The sequence below is a fragment of the Salvelinus alpinus genome, chromosome 5 (genome assembly GCF_045679555.1).
Source record: "Salvelinus alpinus chromosome 5, SLU_Salpinus.1, whole genome shotgun sequence".
NCBI lineage: Eukaryota > Metazoa > Chordata > Actinopteri > Salmoniformes > Salmonidae > Salvelinus > Salvelinus alpinus.
This window is the reverse complement of record NC_092090.1, coordinates 77,254,423-77,269,874: the sequence shown is the minus strand read 5'-3', so window position 1 is coordinate 77,269,874 and position 15,452 is coordinate 77,254,423. Positions and strand designations below refer to the sequence as shown.

The 15,452-nt window shown below is 43.7% G+C and overlaps 1 protein-coding gene across 10 annotated transcripts in view; it reads right to left on the bottom strand.

The window, feature by feature from the left end:
- The window catches only part of pbx3b (pre-B-cell leukemia homeobox 3b), a 90,851-nt gene that overhangs the window by 21,375 nt on the left and 54,024 nt on the right, over nucleotides 1–15,452 (bottom strand). For 5 of the 10 annotated variants that reach the window (XM_071403388.1, XM_071403389.1, XM_071403385.1 and 2 more), the window contains exons 3-5: nucleotides 3,589–3,836; nucleotides 1,617–1,807; nucleotides 130–265 (exon numbers count right to left, since the gene is read on the bottom strand). In XM_071403388.1, the coding sequence (XP_071259489.1) occupies nucleotides 130–265; nucleotides 1,617–1,807; nucleotides 3,589–3,836 (575 nt within the window). The remainder of the gene's footprint in view (nucleotides 1–129; nucleotides 266–1,616; nucleotides 1,808–3,588; nucleotides 3,837–15,452) is intronic. The other 5 variants (XM_071403387.1, XM_071403384.1, XM_071403393.1 and 2 more) reach the window with 1 other exon arrangement.

The following is a 15,452-nucleotide window of genomic DNA, read 5'->3' as shown; positions in this document are numbered from 1 at the left end:
TTCTCTGATAGTGTGGCCTAGCCGTCCTTCCAGAATGGTCTTGAGTTGCAGCCAGGGACCTCGTATACTGCCTTTTCTCCCCTGAATACCCACCAGCCACTGCGTCTGAGATAAGGAAGCTGCACCCACCTGGGATACTGTAATGCTGCACTTTTTGGCCAACTCCTCTTTGGCTTCTTCACTGGGATATGGGTTGCTGAGGTGCGAGTAGAAATACTCGTTCAAGATCTCCGTCGCCTGCTTGCTGAAGTTTCTCCTTTTCCGCCTGAATAGTGAACAAAATGAGAGAAAGGCCAAGGAAGCTCATTAGCCAAACCAGCATTAACTCGTCCATTTGGATCGGACAAATAGCACAATCAATCTCACACATAAATGGTGAAAATAATGAGGAATGGGGGTCTCAGGAGCGGAATATTGTGTCCTCCTTTCAGCACCATCCTCATCAACACACACCAAGCCATCCTCCAACCGCTAAACCCACACAACACACACAGAAACACACAAACACATACATTGCTTAATTTGGTCTGTTGGGCTCTGATCTCCAGGCCAAGCATGTAATGTGTAGTGTTTAGCACAGCAGATGGGCAGGCTTGGTGATGGAGTGCTAGGCCCAGTTGCAACTCAGTACATTATAGAAATCAAGACATGCCCAGCGAGCATTGTTCCTGGAATGCCACGGCCTCAGGAAAGTCCAGTGGGAACAAATCCCCTCTAACTAGATCTGGGTCTCCTTTACCCCCCCAGGGCATTACTTATCATGTTATTTAGCATTTGCTGCTTATTTTGCCTTGTTTACTGCACTTCACACAAGCAATGGGCAGCAAATGTGCATCTGCTTCCTCCCACTCTCCTTAGAGCTCCACTCCACAACTAGGAACTCCAGTGGGAACAAATCCCCTCTAACTAGATCTGGGTCTCCTTTACCCCCCCAGGGAACTACTTATCATGTTATTTAGCATTTGCTGCTTATTTTGCCTTGTTTACTGCACTTCACACAAGCAATGGGCAGCAAATGTGCTTCTGCTTCCTCCCACTCTCCTTAGAGCTCCACTCCACAAACGGTTTGTGATTACAGTAATCCAGAACACCTGCTGATTACATATGACTTTGTTCCCACTTCATTTAATCTAAAATTCTTTCAGGTGATAGCGGATGATTATCTTGAAAGATGGCTATAACACATAATACGTGCGCTTTATGGCAAGATCATCTATGAATATTTGCAGTGTACTGTTTGGCGCTGTATGTTGTTGATTCGTGTTTCGCAGATATAGAAGTACATTTTCTAGGAAGTGTTGTTATTACGATCATGCCTGCCTACTGTATGCTCCAAAATAGAAACATTGGTTTTGTGGGTCTAGAAACATTGGTTTTGTGGGTCTAGAAACATTGGTTTTGTGGGTCTAGAAGCATTGGTTTTGTGGGTCTAGAAACATTGATTTTGTGGGTCTAGAAAAATTGATTTTGTGGGTCTAGAAACATTGGTTTTGTGGGTCTAGAAGCATTGGTTTTGTGGGTCTAGAAACATTGATTTTGTGGGTCACGGTCTAAGAAACGTTTTGGAACACAGAGACACACAGTAACACACATGCACGTCATATATACACACTGACCTGGCATCAAGGAATCTGGAGCGCAGGATCATGACGGCCTCACAGGTGCTCTGCTTGAGCTGCATCTGGATGGAGCTGAACTTGCGGTGGATGATGCCCACCATGCGTTCTATCTCTTTGGGAGAGATGGGTCGCGTGCGGGACTGCTCCCTCAGCAGGTTCATCACATGGGTGGTGAACTCGTTACACGCCTGAAGAGAAATCACAGAGCCCAACCCAGCCCTGTTAGTACCCTCCTGGCGAGTATCCTTTGGTTAGGAACAACTTTCAGTAGCTGAATGTGTTTATTAGCCTACTCCCTTAGTTAAAAGTATCTTCACTGATCGTGCTTTTGAAAAACACAGCCCAGTATTTATACGACTGCTGAGCACTTCAATTACTTAGTTGGTGAAGTCATCTATAAATGCAAATGCCGATTTGCAATTTGGCTTTGGCCCAGCACAGAGAGAATTTAAACAGCTTTTCGTTAAACCAGTAGTTCATACATGATTAATTAGAATAACTCATTTACGTAGTGCACACTTTAGCTCATTACTCTGAGTAAAATTCGTTAAGTATTTACATTTAGATAATTAAAACCTGGAAACACCCCTAAGAAAGATGCATTCACTCCAGGCAAAGTGTTGTGTGTCCTCTTCTCCCCTCCCTCCTCTACTCTCCTCTCCTCCCTCACTCCTCTCCTCTCAGAGTGCCGGGAGTAAATTAGTCTAATTCACCTCGCTGCACTGCTGAGGCATCAGTGTTCCACCTTTCATTTTCTCTTATAATGTGTCTGTTTTATTGCTGAAGCTCAACATGGCACCTGAATGAGTTGATCATATTCTCATTTTACTGAGACGACTACATTACTTAGACTACACTACTTCCCAGACTTAGTTAACTTAGACTTAGACTACATAACTCCCCAGACTTAGTTAACCTAGTTACCTTAGACTTAGATGACACTACTCCCCAGACTTAGTTAACTTACTTAGACTACACTACTCCCCAGACTTAGTTAACTTAGACTACACTGGGCCTCCCGAGTGACGCAGTGGTCTAAGGCACTGCATCGCAGTCCTAGCTGTGCCACTAGAGATCCTGGTTCAAGTCCAGGCTCTGTCGTAGCCGGCTGCGACCGGGAAACCCATGGGTGCCCAATTGGCCCAGCGTCGTCCGGGTTAGGAGAGGGTTTGGCCGGCAGGGATGTTCTTGTACCATCGTGCTCTAGTTACTCCTGTGGCAGGCCGGGCGCAATGCACGCTGACACGGTCACCAGGTGTACGGTGTTTCCTCCAACACATTGGTGCGGTTGGCTTCCAGGTTAAGCGAGCATTGTGTCGAGAAGCAGTGCGGCTCGGTTGGGTTGTGTTTCAGAGGACACACGGCTTTTGACCTTTGCCTCTCCCGAGTCCGTACGGGAGTTGCAGCGATGGGACAAGACTGTAACTACCAATTGGATACCATGAGAATAAAGTAAAAAAATATATAATAAATTATAAAAAAAGAAAAAAACTTAGACACTACTCCCCAGAATTAGTTAACTAACTCTGGGAGTAGTCTAAGTAAGTTAACTTAGACTTAGACTACACTACTCCAAAGAGTTAGTTAACTTAGATTTAGATGACACTACACCCCAGAGTTAGTTAACTTAGACTTAGATGACACTACACCCCAGACTTTTTAGACTACATAACTCCCCAGACTTAGTTAACTTAGATGACACTACTCCCCAGACTTAGTTAACTTAAGACTTAGATGACACTACTCCCCAGATGTAGTTAACTTAGACTTAGACTACATAACTCCCGAGACTTAGTTAACTTAGACTACACTACTCCTGAAACTTAGTTAACTTAGACTTAGTTAACGAACCACAAAATATGTACGTTTCCAATATTACAACAAATATTTTGTTCCTGGTTTTGTACTCTAATAATACGTCTATGAAGCTTAAAGGTGTGATGTGAAGGTGGTTAAAGGTGTGACTCACACCAACCTGTTCGTATTTCTCCAGCTCTGTGTGGTAGATCTGTCTGATCTGGGTGAGTTTGGCTCTGTAGTCTGAGTGTTCGATGGAGTTGTCTGAGGCCCCTCCCGAAGCTGCGGCTGCAGCGGCGGCAGCGGCGGATCCACCCCCTTTCTCTGGTCCTGACACACCCTCCGCCAGCAGCATGTTGTCCAGACGCATGAGCTGGGGGTCGGGAGGGTCCTCCTCTTGGGCACCACGGATGCTGAGGCCTGAGAGACATCAGAGAGAGAGAGTGACAGTTAGACATGAGGACGTCCAGACCTCCAGACATGACACAGACACAAAGGAGTTTTGATACTGTTCTTTTTTTGATAGGGCAGAACCTCCATGGTAACTGAATAATAATTTGTAATTTGTTTAGTGTTCATTCTATACTAGAGGGTGGGTTTCATGGACTCACCAAGAACCACATCTAGACACACTCTTAAACTGACTCCTCCATGGCTGACTGGCTGATTTCCATAAGGGTAAAAAACATACAACAGCCCAGATTATGCAGTGCCAGCCTCACAAGTATTGTCTTGTACAGTATCCTGAGCAGTGAGCCGCTAAAGCCAAAATTATTTTCTATAGGTACCTTTCCCTGGATGTCTGTCATATAGCCAAAGTGCAGTGCGGGTAATCCCCTGTGGGAATGGATTGGGTACCTCCTGTGTACGTGCTGTGTTTCTGTCGCCTAAAGCCCGGGCCTGCCTTTTTTATCTACACACTGCACTGCACACTGTGTGTACAGGGAGGCTTACATGACAGCAACATCCATAAACTGACAAATGCTCAACTGCGAGGTGGCACTTCTATTCTCCGAAAGGATGCTAAACAGAGGAATAAACCTCAAGCATGTCTGCCTTTTCTGCATGATGCAAAGCCTGAAATCACCACTGTCTGTTGGTTTTCTGTGATTAAAAACAGAGCCAGGGTTCTTCCACACTCTTAACGTTACCATATTTAGCATTATTCTACTTCATTTACAACTACTCATAGACAATATTTTCCCTTTTTCTCTTCTAATTGTGCACTTGATTACTGTGCAGCTCTAAGATACCTCAGGGCTCGCACGCAACCACGCATGCACAAACACGCGCGCTCACGCACGCACATACACACACAAACAAATCATTGAGTGCTGACTTTTGCTATTGTTATCGGGACCTGCTGTTTCCTTTTCTCTTTTCATTCTTTCCTATATATTTCAATCCTAATTAGCCATCAGTCAGCATAGGAGTACACCTGCATGCATAGAGAATGTTGTCATGACGCCTGCAATGAAAAAAAGACTGCAGCCGGTCAGAATTACCAGCCAAATAAATCTGCATTATTCAGTCCAATAAATTAATAAAAAGGGCACCCAATCTGCAGTAAACACTGAGTGCCCACTTAGATGTTATGATTACCAGGGTTATCTCTATTCAATAATCTGCCAGAGATGTAGGGATTTAACAGTTTCTTAAGGCTTCATTAAGATATGGTGAGCCCTTGAATTTTAAATAAGAAGATTAGTCGTTCTATTGTGTGAGGCAGTAGCCTAGCAATCAGAGAGGAGGGGCTCTACCAGGCACCGACTGTGACCCAGAACACCATACTATATGGCTATTTAAAGTAACATACTGTCACCTCTCTCATCACATACCCCATTAACAATCCCCATCGACATTGGTGTGTGTCTCAGATTTGGAGATGCTACTGCAAGGCAAATTTGTGTCTATCTGTGGATCTATTGGCTGAATGTTTGTCTTGTAGTTGTAATGGTGTTAAAGTAGAGGATGCATGTGGCCATTGATGCTGGAAGAGTTGTAGCATCAGGCATGCCAAGCCAAATCACCCATGTGAACAATATGCCATTACTCCACTATCTTTAACCCCATCACCATCATATATTTAACCCCATCACATCTTTAACCCATCACCATCCTATCTTTAACCCATCACCATCATATCTTTAACCCCATCACCATCATATCTTTAACCCATCACATCTTTAACCCATCACCATCATATCTTTAACCCCATCACCATCATATCTTTAACCCATCACATCTTTAACCCATCACCATCATATCTTTAAAGATATGATGGTGATGGGGTTAAAGATATGATGGTGATAAAGATATGATGGTGATGGGTTAAAGATGTGATGGGTTAAAGATATGATGGTGATGGGTTAAAGATATGATGGTGATGGGGTTAAAGATATGATGGTGATGGGGTTAAATATATGATGGTGATGGGTTAAAGATATGATGGTGATGGGGTTAAAGATATGATGGTGATGGGGTTAAAGATATGATGGTGATGGGTTAAAGATGTGATGGGTTAAAGATATGATGGTGATGGGGTTAAAGATATGATGGTGATGGGTTAAAGATATGATGGTGATGGGTTAAAGATGTGATGGGGTTAACCCCATATCTTTAAAGATATGATGGTGATGGGTTAAAGATATGATGGTGATGGGGTTAAATATATGATGGTGATGGGTTTAAAGAGATGATGGTGATGGGGTTAACCCCATAACCATCATATCTTTAACCCATCACCATCATATCTGTAAAGATGCTGAGCTATTAGTATAGTACCTCTGGTGGTGGTAATATCTGGAAGTTGATTGAGAAAACAGGTTTGCTCAGTGCAGTACTTTTGCCTACCCTTTGCTGCAGACACAAGCTCAAGTCCGCACTTTCCTTTGTGATGGAGGTGATAGTAAGTAGTTAAGCATGTTTTTCATGTCAGGTATATTAACTATAACTCTGAGAGCAGCAGTGCACATTTCCACACCAAACCCATGTTGTCACTTTTACTCCACTCACTCTTTATCCAGGGGAAGCACAGCTGGGGGAATTTACAGGGTTTCATTCAAACCAAATAATCACAGGGCATAAAGAGCTACTTGTCTCAACATATATTACAGTAAAGTTCCTGTGAGCAATAATGTGTCCATTCAGAGCATGGGCAAACAGAGCGAGACATTAGGAAGTGACGTGCAATCCTATTAGGAAGCTAACGTGTGGAGTGGCCATGACATTTTTATCATACATGTCCATTTCTATTTGGGAAATCAGCGGGATAAAAATGATTACTCCACTGGTCTGAGATTGTTCCGCCCCTCCAGCAGCCCACTAGCGTGTGTTTGTGCCAGAGCAGCTATCGAGGCCCATCCATAACAAACAGGTTTGGAAACACTTCCCCCCTCCACCTGCCTCAACATACAGCAGGGAGCAGCTCCCAGCCAAAAGACCAAGTGCTGTGAATTTCCATCTTCTACTGGATTTCTCTCTCCTTGGATTTTTGTTTTTCTCTCATTGAAATCTGTGTTCATATTGTTTACCTAATTTCTACTCTAGGGTTGAAAGGAAGTCGACATTGTGATTAATACATTCATATCAGTGAGGTGTGGTTTTACTTATTATTTTTACATGTTTCAATGTCATATCTGATCCGATAAAATAACACAACTGACAGATGAAGACAAAGCAGGCCTTTCTCTCCCCTCCACTGTTTAGAATTATTTCCGGTTTAGTGCCATTGTCTCGTTTATCACCCCTGCTTGAAGTTCTGACAGTGATCTGAGCAATGCCTCTGGCCACTCTCCTTTCCTCCCACCTCTTTCCCCTTGTGCCTTCTTTTATTCCGGGGGCTTAGCTGACCTTTGGCCCAGCGTTTGTTTACTCTCATCACTGAAGTGTGAGCAGGAGAGTCATAAAGGCAGAGCCCTGCTGGGTTAATGTGAGCTGCTGAGGAGAGGAGCAGGATCAGGGGCTGGAGGAGGGTTATCCACCAGATCGTACTGCAGTACTACACTGTCACAGAGAGAAGACCATAACACCTCAGTACATCACAGAGGAAAAGAGAGAGATATTTTTATTTAGTGAGATGATTTTCCCTTTTTACATTTACTTTGTTTGAATATTTGTTCCACAGATTTAATTATATACCTAATTATTTTCTCTCTACCGCATTTGGTTATATAGAGGGATAAAAACATGAAAAAATACAAAACTGCACAATAGTGTGTTGCAAATTGATTGTGAACTGTTTGCCTTGTTGTATTTGAAAGAACACATTGTATCTCTGTTACTTCCACTGCTTTCAAAATATCCTGTTCGATACACCTAACCCTGACCCCATGCAGTTCCTCTCCTACTCAATGCATCCAACGAAAAGGCCCAGCGCATATCGACACACTGTGCATCTAATTGCATTGATCCACAAAGGTCTCCTAAAGCTAACTAATCGAAACCAAATTTATTTTCTGTCAATATTTGCAAAGGTCATCTCTCTTAGAGCAGGATCCAATCCCAAGCAATACAGAGACAGGCAGGCCGTGGCTCTCCTCTCAGCCTGCTGAACAGATCCCACCGAGGTGGCCCCTCTCTGGGTGAGTATTAGTGAGGATCCCTGAATCTTAACCCACCATGTGATTAGAACACAATGTCAAAGCAACACACAAGAGACAACAGAACACAAAGAACACTGTGTCACTACAGACTTGTTTCCATGTCTCTTTTGACTTAATATCATCTCGTTTTCAAAGCCTCCAGATTAGTGGCTCTCACTTTAGAAGCAGAGAAGTGCATCAAATTACCATTGGAAATCTTTTGTTCTGGCCAATAAAACATAAAGATTCTCTTTCATTGATGTCCTTAAAGTCTTTTTTAAGCTTGGCCTACATCCACATGGCACAGAGAATCTGGGAGAATGCCTTCGGGCTCTCTCAAGCATGTACAGTAATTAACACATTAATACACATTAGCTATTCCCAATGTTAATGGTAGGGTAATTACCATACCTGATACCACACTGAGGGAAAGCTAGCACGCATTAGCCACATTTTGTTTCACTTTCTTTCTTGCCATAAAAAAGCTGAAAAGGATCCTGTCTAATTCAGGGGCTAAATCATAATATTTCCCCACAGACAGAAACGGTGAATTTGACAGTTCCCTGTACATCTGTCAATGCGCGCTCCCGCTCCCTCTTTCAAACTGCATCAATAGGAAAAGATACGCACTTTACATTACTATTCCATCTCTATAAAAAGAGACTTCAAAGCATGTGAGTTCTTGTTGTATCCACTGTAAACCGCAGAGGGTTTGACTTTAGAGTTGAGGCAGGCAGAGATACTGTGGGGATGAACAAGTGAGCATGCAGATAGATTAAATACAGAGTAATAGAGGGCAGGGAAGGGACCCTAAACTGGGGAATCCCTGTCTAGCATGATGATGTATTTCCTCCCAGTGCGGTGAGTGATAAGGCCCATTGACAGTGAAGTGTTACAGCCCCCCGGTGCTGGGTCAAGACTTCTCCTATCATACACCACCAGCACACTCTAAACGGACAGCACAGGGGGCGGGGAAGAAAACGTGACAAAAAGTGGCTCCGGTCAAATAAGAAGATCCCTGTCAGTTCAGGTAGCCTTTGTCCTTCGATGATGATGCTCTCCTCTCCCAAAGCCCTTGACAAGAGAAAGGCGGGGGATCGGGCTTCACCGAATCAGAGAGATGGGAGAGGGGATGGGTTAGGGGGTGGGAAAAGTAACCCAAACAAACATCTTGAAGACATTTTGCCGAACACACCAAAATTAATCACTGTCCCTTTGTGGAAAGTGACACATGGCATGACAGACCACAGGGAGAGGATGGGAGACAACTGAGGGAGGGACACTGGGTAAACAAGGCCTACTGTCACTTGCTGTGTCCGTGTGTGTGTGTGTGTGTGTGTGTGTGTGTGTGTGTGTGTGTGTGTGTGTGTGTGTGTGTGTGTGTGTGTGTGTGTGTGTGTGTGTGTGTGTGTGTGTGTGTGTGTGTGTGTGTGTGTGTGTGTTTGTCCACTCTGGATGTTGCCCTCACAGACTTTGAGTGGGCAGGTGGCCAAGTGGCGCAGTGATGGCTGACCAGGCCTGGCTGTGGCAGCCGCACGCAGTGGTCAGGGAGACTGGCCAAATCAGTGGACAGGACCTCCTCTACAGATCATCACACTGACTGACCCTACAGAACACATACAGCATGGGGCTCAAGCACAGGGCTGGACTAGCAGCCCAGAATCAGCACCAATCATTAACGGCCTGTTAAAGCATTTACCATCAATACTCACATAAACCTAGAATACAAAAATACCTTGTTTTTTAAGAAAATGGTACCTTCATGTAATTATTTAGTAACAAAGAAAATGAGATTTACAGTAAAGTAGTATTATAGCATTTCAAGATAACTAACAGCATTTGCTGCTTTTTCCTCTCTTATTTCATTTCATATCTGATGTACTTTTGGTTTTTAGCTACTAGCCTCAATTTACTGCAAATGTACCCTAATTCTTTATTCAGACCCCAAGCACATAATGCAAATGTGGCACTGAAAGCCAGTTATGAAATACCCAAAGGCAACTAATCTCTCCTTCCTTTGCAGCCTTCTCTGCAGCTCCCTAATTAGAAGATGGAGATTGCACGAAACCAGGTCACACAGCAGGTCCTGTACACACAGACAACCAGGCACATATAGATACCACTTCATCTAAATATAATGTGCATGAAGCCATGCATACATTACTCTAAAGGCTAAGGGTGAAACAAATAATACTACTTCTGTCATTAATCCCATGTTTTTACTGTATTCCTCTAAATAAATGGTTTCGGCTTGAGGCATTTGTGTGTGTGTGGTGTGTGTTTGTGTGCATGAGTCCACGCATGAATGCGTGCAAGCTTGTGTGTGTGTGTGTGTGTGTGTGTGTGTGTGTGTACTCATGAACCATAAAGCAGCATTGGGAACATACAGCAGACCATGATCCAGTGCCAGACACAATATTCTTTGCAATGGCATTTCTACACGAGAGATGACAGTCCATCATTTAGATTTGTTTCAGTGAATCCACGGGAGAGACTGCACTGCCTGAAAAAGAGGGAGCTGTTTCCCTCTGAAGAGTGCATTTTATAGGGAAGAATATGACTCCAAATTATAGATTAACATTCTCTTCCCAGACGAGCTAACATATATAGCCCCAATTGCAGGTGGAGGCAGAGGCTGTACCGTTGGAAATGGGTGTCTTTGACAGCCATCATACTGCTGAGCGGTGAGACATGTTGAGATGCTCACCAATGAGAACACATATACATTTGTTTTTTACAGTGTTTATAACCTAAGGTAAATAGTGGCTGTGATTTGGAGGGACAGAATGTTCAGCCAAAGTCTCATGTACCTGAAAAGGAGCATCATGGCTGCTGGTGTATTGTTGTGCCTGATGCCGCAGGTTGCTGTGGTTTGTAGAGTGACAATGAGGAGGAGCTAGTCAGGTCAATGTACAGGACAGAGAGGATGGACATTAGAGCAAATACTACCAGGAAGGCTGACAATCTACTCTTAATTAGCTCCCCTTTTACTCAACGCATCACATCATATCCATCGCAAGAACTGTGACAGTACTAAAGTGGTACTGCGGTTTAATACAAACTATTATATTAGCGATTCACAATAAAAAAAACATTTGAAATAATAATTTCAACAAAACATTGCTATAGGGAAAAACCCTTTGAAGTTTGTGTTATGATGGTGCTACTCCTTGTTGTCAAAGGACAAGGTAAAAAATATGATTTGTTTCTAATTATTCTCAGAGTGTATTTTACACCATTTAATTAGTTCGTCTGGAGACATGGCCATGGGCTGTGACTTCCTTCCCCAGTTATCCATGATGAACTGTGCAGTCTCCACCACGTCACCCCCATCAAGTGAATCAAGTCCCTATCCCCACTCAATTCCCTACAAAGGGCTTCACCGGAGCAGAGAAGATGCACAACTGAAGCAGCACAACAGCTACCGTGCCATTTTGTCTCCACGTACCGGGAGAGAGGGAGGTGGGGGGTGACAGAGCGAGGGGCTCGCTCCCATAATTACAGTAATTAACAGTTGCAGATTTAATTGGAAGGGAAGGCATTAACGGAAGGAACATTGCAGCGGCGCGTGCAGAGGGAACCTTTGCGGCACGGGGCTTTTGTCTGGTACACACCTAATGGAGCCCTGGCTGGCTGGCTGGCTGGCTGGGCTGCGGTAGCGCTGCATCCCACTGCTGACACAACAAGCGTTGGGTTCAGACGCCGGGGCTTGTCACGACTCAGACTGGAGGCAGATAATTAGGTGCCAGGTTAATGAGAGCATGGGCTCTTGATGGCATTTGGTTACTGTATGTGGGCAATTAACGATTTTGTTTTTGTGTTTTTTGTTTTTTGTTGCCCACTTGTGTGGAAAATATAGCCCATTACTCACCTCGGCCTCTGAGTTGAATGTAGTGATGGAGTGGCAAAGGGCTGTAGCTATGAGCCTTTTTAAAATGGCTAACGTTGAATACCTCCAGACAACCTAGAATTTTATAACAGATGTGTGGAAACATACATTTAATCTCAATTTCCTTGAAGCAACCAGCTGACCTTTTCAGACTGTATTGCCCTATGTCACCGCTTTCTATGTACAAACTCCCTATAGACATCAAGCAGACCATGAGGTTCCAGGTCAAATACAGTATATTGCCATGCACACACAAGAACAAAGAAACTGGGCACAAAGAAACCCCAAGTGTTAATATATGGTATCGACTTTCATAATGTGTTTGTGAAATCCCATACCCCTTTGAAAAGCACTGCTTTTGCATTCCATAGGATTAATTGGCAATAAATCCACAGAGAGACCTTAAGACACCCTCTTTCTCAGGCAAACGGCTCAACACCTTCTATTTTGGAGTGTGTTGTTGTCTTGCCTGTGGTGGCTAATTAGTGGTATTCGATAAATGGGCACCTATAAGCTTTGGTTAAGATGGCATCTGTGTGAAAGTGTAGGCTCGGCCCTAATTTATGTGCTCTCTCTCACCGGCCGCATGGCAAATGACTTGACAAAACACAAGACAATGTCCAAGGACCAGTCAGCCCTTCCCCCGTGAAGGGGCCAAAATATATTTCTCTCTCAACAGTATCCAGAGGATTGGCTATTGGAACGTGTGTTAGTGAGGCTAATGCATCCATGTTTGATATGAAGTGCATTCAGAAAGTATTCAGGCTCCTTGACTTTTACAACCTTACTCTAAAGTGGATTTAATAGTTTTTTCCCCTCATCAATCTAAAAACAATACCCCATTATGACAAACCCAAAACAGGTTTAAAAAAACAAACAAAACCCCCCAGAAATATCACATTTACATAAGTATTGCAACCCTTTACTCAGTACTTTGTTGAAGCACCCTTGGCAGTGAGTACAGCCTTGAGTCTTCTTGGGTATGACACTACAAGCTTGGCACACCTGTATTTGGGAGTTTCTCCCATTGTTCTCTGCAGATCCTCTCAAGCTCTGTCAGGTTGGATGGGGAGTGTCGCTGCACAGCTATTTTCAGATCTCTCCAGAGATGTTCGATCGGGTTCAAGTCTGAGCTCTGGCTGGGCCACTCAAGGACATTCAGAGACTTGTCCCGAAGCCACTCCTGCGTTGTCTTGGCTATGTGCTTAGGGTCGTTGTCCTGTTGGAAGGTGAACCTTTGCCCCAGTCTAAGGTCCTGAGCGCTATGGAGCAGGTTTTCATCAATGATCTCTCTGTACTTTGCTCCCTTAATCTTTCCCTCGATCCTGACTAGTCTCCTAGTCCCTGCCCTGAAAAACATCCCCACAGCATGACGCTGTCACCACCATACTTCACTGAAAGGATGGTACCATATTTCCTACAGATGTGACGCTTGGCATTCAGGCCAAAGAGTTCAATCTTGGTTTTATCAGACCAGAGAATCTTGTTTCTCATGGTCTGAGAGTCTTTAGGTGCCTTTTGTCAAACTCCAAGCGGGCTGTCGTGCCTTTTACTGAGGAGTGGTTTCTGTCTGGCCACTCTACCATAAAGGCCAGATTGGTGGAGTACTGTAGAGATGGTTGTCCTTCTGGAAGTTTCTCCCATCTCCATAGAGCAACTCTTGAGCTCTGTCAGAATGACAATTGGGTTCTTCTTCCATTTAAAAATGATGGAGGCCACTGTGTTCTTGGGGAGTTTCAATGCTGCAGAAATGTTTTGGTAACCTTCCGCAGATCTATGGCTCGACACAATCCTGTCTCTGAGCTCTACGGACATTTCCTTCAACCTTTGGCTTTGTTTTTGCTCTGGCATGCACTGTCAACTGTGGGACCTTATATAGTAAGGGGTGTGCCTTTCCAAATCATGACCAATCAATTATATTTACCACAGGTGGACTCCAATCAAGTTGGAGAAACATCTCAAGGATGATCAATAGAAACAGGATGCACCTGAGCTCAATTTTGAGTTTCATAGCAGAGTCTGAAAACGTATGTAAATAAGGTATTTCTGTTTTTATTTTTAATACACCCTTCCTGTCTCAGCCTCCAGTATTTATGCTGCAATAGTTTATGTGTCGGGGGCTAGGATCAGTCTGTTATATTTCTCCTGCCTTATCCGGTGTCCTGTGTGAATTTAAGTATGCTCCCTCTAACTCTCTCTTTCTCTCTTTTCTCTCGGAGGACCTGAGCCCTAGGACCATGCTTCAGGACTACCTGGCCTGATGACTCCTTGCTGTCCCCAGTCCACCCCAGTCCACCTGCTGCTGCTCCAGTTTCAACTGTTCTGCCTACCCTGACCTGTTCATCGGACGTGCTACCTTGTCCCGGACCTGCTGTTTTCGACTCTCTCTCTCTACCGCACCTGTTGTCTCTAACTCTGAATGATCGGCTATGAAAATCCAACTGACATTTACTCCGGAGGTGCTGACCTTTTGCACCCTCTACAACCACTGTGATTATTATTATTTGACCCTGCTGGTCATCTATGAACGTTTGATCATCTTGGCCATGTACTGTTATAATCTCCACCCGGCACAGCCAGAAGAGGACTGGCCACCCCTCAGAGCCTGTTTCCTCTCTAGGTTTCTTCTTAGGTTCCTGCCTTTCTAGGGAGTTTTTCCTAGCCACCGTGCTTCTACATCTGCATTGCTTGCTGTTTGGAGTTTTAGGCTGGGTTTCTGTATAGCACTTTGTGACATCGGCTGATGTAAAAAGGGCTTTATAAATACATCTGATTGATTGATTGATTGATTGATTGATGATGAAAATGTTTTATTTAATCAATTTTAGAATGAGGTAGTAACATAACAAAATGTGGAAAAGGTAAAGGGGTCTGAATACTTTCCGAATGCACTGTATATCTGAAACTTGTCCCCTGAGGAGAACTCTGGCGCTATCTACATGGATGTATAATCTCTGTGGTAACTTGTAACTGTACAGGGTAATTCTAAACCACTCTATGCAAAGGGGTTTTAGTGTCTTTAGGAATTCTGCACTGGTCTCACTCCCCCACACAAGCCTTTAGATGCTGTGACATCCTGTGGAGATTGACAGATTAGGTTACTATAACTTGGTTTAGTTTGATTGGTCAATGGTGGTTGGTTTCGGTTTTAAAGAGTCACACATTCAGATGTTATAAATGGAATGAAATGCCTTTGTTCTGCCTCTTGCTCCTGTTATCCACTCTGCAGAAAGGTTGTATGAACATTTTTCTCTTGTAGGCCTGTAATGTTTTTTATGCTTTGCTTTGTAACTCTGGGATCTTCATGCCTAGATTGTGAATGCCTTGTGATGCTAGTATTGCCTTGTAACTTAAGCTTTATGGCTTGTATGTGATTCCATCCATTTTACAATGTAATTCAATATCTGCCTTTGATATAGACAATTCTTAGACCTTTCTCGACCTTCCAATTCCTGTAACTCAACTATAGTCTCTCCATATTGCTAAATTATCTTTATGGAGTCAAATAATTCATTTAATAGGCATATAGTCTTATTACGGGTCGCATGTGAGGTATATACAGTA